The sequence below is a fragment of the Otolemur garnettii genome, unplaced genomic scaffold, assembly GCF_000181295.1.
Source record: "Otolemur garnettii isolate 467f Iridium unplaced genomic scaffold, OtoGar3 scaffold00219, whole genome shotgun sequence".
In the NCBI taxonomy this organism is placed as follows: Eukaryota; Metazoa; Chordata; class Mammalia; order Primates; family Galagidae; genus Otolemur; species Otolemur garnettii.
Window position 1 is genome coordinate 459,499 of NW_003852614.1, and position 7,238 is coordinate 466,736.

General features: G+C 46.2%; 1 protein-coding gene across 1 annotated transcript in view; it reads right to left on the bottom strand.

Moving 5' to 3' along the window:
- Nucleotides 1-6,572, bottom strand: part of TAF1 (TATA-box binding protein associated factor 1) — a 119,365-nt gene extending 112,793 nt beyond the window's left edge. The window contains exons 1-3 of the mRNA XM_023508051.1: nt 6,389-6,572; nt 5,281-5,395; nt 5,008-5,124 (exon numbers count right to left, since the gene is read on the bottom strand). Of these exons, the coding sequence (XP_023363819.1) occupies nt 5,008-5,124; nt 5,281-5,395; nt 6,389-6,568 (412 nt within the window). The 5' untranslated portion in view covers nt 6,569-6,572. The remainder of the gene's footprint in view (nt 1-5,007; nt 5,125-5,280; nt 5,396-6,388) is intronic.
- Nucleotides 6,573-7,238: the final 666 nt, after the last annotated feature.

A 7,238-nucleotide genomic window follows, 5' to 3' on the forward strand; every position in this document is an offset into this window, starting at 1 on the left:
TTTTTTTTGTAGAGACAAAAATCTCACTGTCACCTCAGTAGAGTGCCGTGGCATCACACAGCTCACAGCAACCTCCAACTCCTGGGCTTAGGTGATGATTCTCTTGCCTCAGCCTCCTGAGTAGCTGGGACTACAGGCACCAGCCACCAATGCCTGGCTATTTCTTTTTTGCAGTTTGGCCGGGGCCGGGTTTGAACCCCAACCTCAGTATATAGGGCCGGTGCCCTACCCACTGAGCCACAGGCACGGCCCTAGTTTTTGTATTTTTAGTAGAGATGGGTCTCACTCTTAGGGAGGCTAGTCGCGAACTCATGAGCTCAAGCAATCCACCTGCCTCAGTCTCTCAGAATGCTAGTATTACAGACATGAGCCACCATACCCGTTCTCAACTGTATCTTACAAAACACTGAAATATCCTTCATATCTTTTTTTTTTCTTCTTGAGACTGTTTCACTCAGTCCACCTGGGTAGAGTGCCGTAGCATCATAGCTCACAGCAACCTCAAACTCCCAGGCTTGAGCAATCTTCTTGCCTCAGCCTCTCCTGTAGCTGGAGGTACAGGTGCCTGCCACAATACCCAGCTAGTTTTTCTACTTTTAGTAAAGATGGGGTCTCACTCTTACTCAGGCTGGTCTTGAACTTCTGAGCTCAAATAATCTACCTGCCTTGGCTTCCTAGACTGCTAGGTTTATAAGCATAAGCCACCAAGCCCAGACTGAAGGATTTTTATAAATGAGAAATCCAAGCTTCAGAAATTGAGCAACTTGCCCCAGGTCACACTAAATGTAGGTTCAGGATTTGAACCTATGATATTTGGAATCTGGGACATTTTGACTCCTGAGTCCCTTTTCTTTTTGTTAGAATATCCTTCTTACTCAACCAACTATGTTGGTTTATAATTCTTTAAGGCATCTCAAATCCCAAGTAACATATAGGGAAAGATGCTGTAAAATTATTCTATCAGTTTGTTTGTTTGTTTTGAGACAGAGTCTCATTTTGTCACCCCGATAAGAATGTCATGGCAGGCTCGGCACCTGGGGCTCAAGTGGCTAAGGCGCCAGCCACATACACCTAAGGTGGCAGGTTCAAATCCAGCCCGGGCCCGCCAAACAATGATGGCTGCAACCAAAAAATAGCCGGGTATTGTGGCAGACGCCTGTGGTCCCAGCTACTTGAGAGGTTGAGGCAGGAGACTCACTTGAGCCCAGGAGTTGGAGGTTGCTGTGAGCTGAGATGCCACAGCACGCTACCCAGGGGGACAGCTTGAGGCTCCTGTCTCAAAAAAAAAAGAATGCTATGGCATTAGAGCTCACAGAAACCTCAGACTCTTGGGCTCAAGCAATTCTCTTGCCTCAGCCTCCCAAGTAGGTGGAACTACAGGCCCCCGCCACAACATCCGGCTATTTTTAGAGATAGGGGTTTAGCTATAGCTCAGGCTGGTCTGAAACTCGTGAGCTCAGGCAATCTACCTTGGCCTCCCAGAGTGCTGGGATTACAGGCTTGAGCCACCTCGCCCTTCCCTGTTCTATCCTTGATTATTGCTATTTGGCAGTGTGTTTTCCACACCTTTCAAGAAAACCTACTGGCAAATTCCGCTCACACACTACTCTCTCATTTCTAAATATCTCCACTTATGCCATTAGCTTCCTAGAGAACAAGAGAACATGGAAATGAGCATCTCAGAGTACTGAAATTCAATCCAATGCAAAATCTGCTTTCTCCAGGGAGTTAGCTCATAAAGTCCACCTAAGAAACCCCCACAGAAAATATTCTCTTCCTTAACATCTCTAGTCAAGACAACAAACCCAGGGAGGAGCCTGTGGCTCAGTGAGTAAGGCGCCGGCCCCATATACCAAGGGTGGCGGGTTCAAACCCAGCCCCGGCCAAACTGCAACAAAAAATAGCCGGGCGTTGTGGCGGGCGCCTGTAGTCCCAGCTACTTGGGAGGCTGAGGCAGAAGAATCGCCTAAGCCCAGGAGTTGCAGGTTGCTGGAGCGACTCCGCTGCACTCTACCGAGGGCGAAAAAGTGAGACTCTGTCTCTACAAAAAAAAAAAAAAAAAGACAACAAACCCAAACCTGGAAATTATAACTTCCGGTGAAAATCAAAGCTGCCAACATCTCCTCCTTTAATCAGGGTGCTCAAAAATAGTAACAATGTTATTTGTCTTAGTTATTCTGATAGCCCATCAAAACTAAATATAATGTCCTATTACAGAAACATACGCTTATAGTTGGTTTGTCTTGTTATTATAAATAATTACTTTGCATTTATTTATTTCATCTTCCTCACATGTTATCAGTATCTCTAAAGGTAGGTCCTGGGTGGTACCCATAGTTCAGTGGGTAGGGCGCCAGCCACATACACCAAGGCTGGTGGGTTCAAACTTGGCCAGGGCCAGCTAAACAACAATGACAACTGCAACAAAAAAATAGCCAGGCGTTGTGGCAGGCACCTGTAGTCCCAGCTATTTGGGAGGCTGAAGCAAGAGAATCACTTAAAACCAAGAGTTCGAGGTTACTGTGAGCTATGATGCTACAGCACTCTATTGAGAGCAACACAGTAAGACACTGTCTCAAAAAAAAAAAAAAAGAAAAAGAAAAGAACACTCAAAGCCATTAACTGGCCCTGAAAATATTCAGTTCAAGTATTTACCAAGGTTTTATCTACATTTCTCAGCAGACTGAAATCTAATTCAGAGAGATGGACAGTGTATAAATAATGAGCAAATTCACATAAAAGTTTCAATCAGTGGGCCAGTGAGGTGGCTCACACCTATAATCCTAGCACAATGGGAGGTCAAGGCAGGTGTATTGCCTGAATTCACAGGTTTGAGACCTGCCTGAGACAGAGTGAGACCTCATCTCTAAAAAAAAATACCTGGGCATTGTGGTAGGTGCCGGTAGTCCTAATTACTTGGGAGGCTGAGGCAAGAGAATTGCTTGAGCACAGGAGTTTGAGGTTGCTGTGACCAATGATGCCACAGCACTATACCGAGGGCGACAAAGTGAGACTCTGTCTCAAAAAAAGAAAAAAAAGTGGGGCAGCACCTGTGGTTCAGTGAGTAGGACACCAGCCCCATATAGGGTTCAAACATGGCCTCAGCCAAACTGCAAAAAAAAACCAGCCAGGCGTTGTGGCGGGCACCTGTAGTCCCAGCTACTCAGGAGGCTGAGGCAAGAGAATCACCTAAGCCCAGGAGTTAGGAGGTTGCTGTGAACTATGATACCACTGCACTCTACCAAGGGCGACAAAGTGAAACTCTATCTCTAAAAATAAATAAATAAATAAAGGTAGGTCCTATATCTTTTATTTTTTGTAGGTTATTTCTTGTGTACATGGTATACTTAATTCTCTTCACATAAGAAAAGTACTCAAGGCTTGGTGCCTATAGCTCAAGCGGCTAAGGCACCAGCCACATACATCAGAGCTGCCGGATTCAAATCCAACCCAAACCTGCCAAACAACAATGACATCTACAGCCAAAAAATAGCCCGGCGTTGTGGAGGGCATCTGTAGTCCCAGCTACTTGAGAGGCTGAGGCAAGAGAATCACTTAAGCCCAGGAGTTGGAGGTTGCTTATGAGTTGTGATGCCATGGCATTCTACCCAAGGCGACAGCTTGAGGATCTATCTGGGGGAAAAAAAAAAAAAAGAAAGAAGGAAAAGAAAAGCACTCAAGGCTCGGTGCCCGTAGCTCAGGGGTTACAGCACCAGCCACATACACCAGAGCTTGCCAGGTTCAAGTCTGGCCCAGCCTGCTGAACAATGACAACTACAAAAAAAAATAGCCAGGCGTTGTAGCAGGTGCCTGTAATCCCAGCTACTTGGGAGGCTGAAGTAAGAGAATTGCTTAAGCCCAAGAGTTTGAGGTTCCTGTGAGCTGTGACGCCATGGCACTCCACCAAGGGTGACACAGTGAGACTCTGTCTCAAAAAAAAGTTTCAGGCCAGGCATGGTGACTCACGCCTGTTGTCCCAGCACTGTGGGAGGCCGAGGCGGGTGGATCACCTGTGCTCAGAAGTTCAAGACCAGCTGAAGACTTGCCTCAGGCAGAGTGAGCCAGAGTGAGACCCCATCTCTACTACTACAACAACAACAAGACAGCTGGACCTTGTGATCCCAGCTACATGGGGGGCAAGAGAACACTACAGGAGGAAGAAGTAATAAAAAAAAAAGTTTCAATCAGTGAAGAAGAGTGCAGGGCAGTACAAAGAACTATATGATCAATGGCTCTAGGTTCCAGATCACTAAACAAACTACTGAAGATCAGAAAATGGATTTTATCATGTTTGCAACATAATACTTCTTTCAGTTTATCACACATAACAGGTGCTTAATCTCTGTCTAATGAACTGAGTTCTTAAATTAGTCAGGGTCTGTCAAAAGCTAATTATGAAACTTTTGATTAAGTTCCACATTTTACAAAAGTCAAAGTTTTCCTTATTTATTACTACAGTTCAAAGTAAATAATTGCTAAGACCCCTTCCAGTTGACATTTTGATTCTACAATGTAGCACCTTATACCAGGGAGCAAAGTGTTACACTGAAGCAAGCATTTAAGTACATTGTGTCAGCAGAGAGCAGCAAAATACATGTACTCATGTATACATATAATATATACACTGTATACTTAATTCTTCTCAAACTATCAATTCCTTACTGCAGAGGACTGAGTTAGTGTCATAGTTTCTAACTCTGAAGAATATCTAAAACAATGCCATGGGAACTTATATACCAGCTGACAAGGAAGAAAGCATTCTCTTCCCTATTTGTCATTAACCAAGAATTTGGAGGATTAACAACTTGAGTATGGAAAGACTACCCTAGAACAACAACAAAAAGAATAGCAGCTAGGTGAAACTGAGCTGACAAACGGAAAGAAGAAGAGCAAAGGCATAGCGAGCAGGAACAACGGCAGAAGGCATGGACACAAACCAGAGCCCAAACCTAACTATACAGCAAGAAAATGCACTGGAATACTTTGTCCATGAAACAAAGAAATTACCTGAGTGGCAAAGGGCCTGCAAGCTCCCCATTGTCTGCTGGTATCTTCGGCTTTCATCTTCTGCTACCTCATTGATGTCTGAGTAGTCCACAGCATCTTCAGTACTCCTGACCCATCCTATAAATTAAGAAGGGAAAAGGAGAACCTCAACAAAGAGCAATTATCCCTTAGATAATTTCCATTTAAAAGTACATGTACAAGAAAAAAAATAAAAGTACATGTACGTAAGCGTAGCCTCCTCCCCCACCTTACTGCCCACAACCCAGACTTCACCTTCATCATTTACCAAGGCACCGTCAGTCCCAGTCAATTCTTCATTTGCCGTGAGTTCAGTGATCAGGCTGCCCAGACCCAAAGCCCCCAAGCCTGCCAAGTGCTTCTTACACTCCTGAAAAAGGGACAGCACCAGAGTCGAAAATGAAAACTAGACCTAACCTTCCCACACCACAAGGCTTATCTTCCTGGTCCACAACAAAGACATAAATCCATATGAAAAATGACTCTGCAGTGTGCTAAATGGGGCATAACATTCAAGAACCATATATATTCCACTCAACTCCACGCTGATCAGATCTTTATTCAAATACACCATGTCTAATTTCACATCCACACTGTAATGTAAGAACAGATTATTCAACGAACTACCTAGGCTCAATGAATGGAACAGTACTTCTCTGAATAAAGGCCAAAGGCAACCCAGGTCATGCAGACCAGCAAGGTGGGGCAGCGCTAGGAACTGGCTACCTACCAGCCTACCCACCTATCTACCTATCTGGCATGTGTTGCTGGGGAAATGGCACCTTTGTCAACAGCTTTACACCTAAATGAAAATAAGTGACTTTCAGTTGGGCACAAGAATCAATTTCGTGAACGTCAGGGAACACATTGGGACAGAAGTCATCTGCGCCGCGCCGGGAGAGCGCACCCTGTCCTAGCGCTGGGGTCCCAACTAAACCGCTTGTGGCAGGTTGTGCCCAGCGCTCCGGAACCGCAACCCTCCATGGTCAGCGACATCAAAAATGCACAGTGTCATCACTCTCCAAGAAGGTTGCCAGGGTAATGATCTGGAAGCAATTTCACTTCGGTGCACGATTATTTGTCCTACTGTCTGGTCCAGTAGAACGTTATCCCTAAAGCCATCCACTTCCACGCCCCCACCTCCGGGGCTCGTCTAGCTTTTCTTCCCTTCCACGCCCAGAATTGAACCCTCCCACTCTGTGAACACGCGATCCTCCGCTCTTACACGGACTGCGCGCGCGCTCTAAGAGACGGCCACATCGCCCTCTACCCTCTCTAGCTAAGCACCGTCTGCTTTCCTCACCACTCTCCTTAGCCGCACCACCCCCGAGCCCCAGCCCCAGCCCCATGCCCACCCCCTCACATCATCCAAGACGCTTTCCCCCTCCAACTGCCCGGCTCCATTGATGTTGCCGAAAAGAAAACCGGTTAAAGAAAATGGCCCGCCTCCAGCAGAATCTTCATCGCTGTCTGTATCTGACATGATGGCGACTACAGCGCCAGCAGCTGCGGAAGGCAGCAACAAATCCCAGTCTGGTCCCATAGACCGGAAATTAGAACAACTGTCGCACAGAAGTGACTTTCTCACTTCCTTGACCCCACCCGCCTCTACCGGAAGCGGAATAAAGGAGGCGGGAAATAGCCGGAAAGACCGGCCACCCTACAAGAGAAAAAGTATTACTACTTTACTAACGGCTTTTGATTCGACAACACGCGATCACGAGGCTGGATACGTGGAAAGCGGTTGGTCAAAGCAAACGTTCAGTACCGCCCTCTTCCACTTATTTGCATACGGACATTCTCACTGCACCACGCGGGAGCAAAGGGGCTTCTTCCAATCCGAAGGAGCAGCTGGAGCCACGTGGTTTAAATTCTGGCAACCGCCGATCGCCGCGTGTCAGTGCTCCGGGAGAACTGGTTCTTCTACCTGCTGGTTACAGCTTCACTGCTCTGTCCCTAAGAGAAATTTGAATTCTGTGGATAGTCCCCAACTGTTTCAAAGGTACCTTTTCAAGTTACTTGTTAGAATTGACGTTTCTCCATAGGAATGGATTTCCCCAAGAAAAGTTTTATTTCAGGAAGTGTGTAAAATTAACAGCCGATCCTTCACCTACATTCGCAAATAACATCTTGCCAGTTTTCTTTTCCTATACCATTTGAAAGTGGGTTACAGGCTCGGCGCCTATAGCTCAACCGGCTAAGGCGCCAGCCAC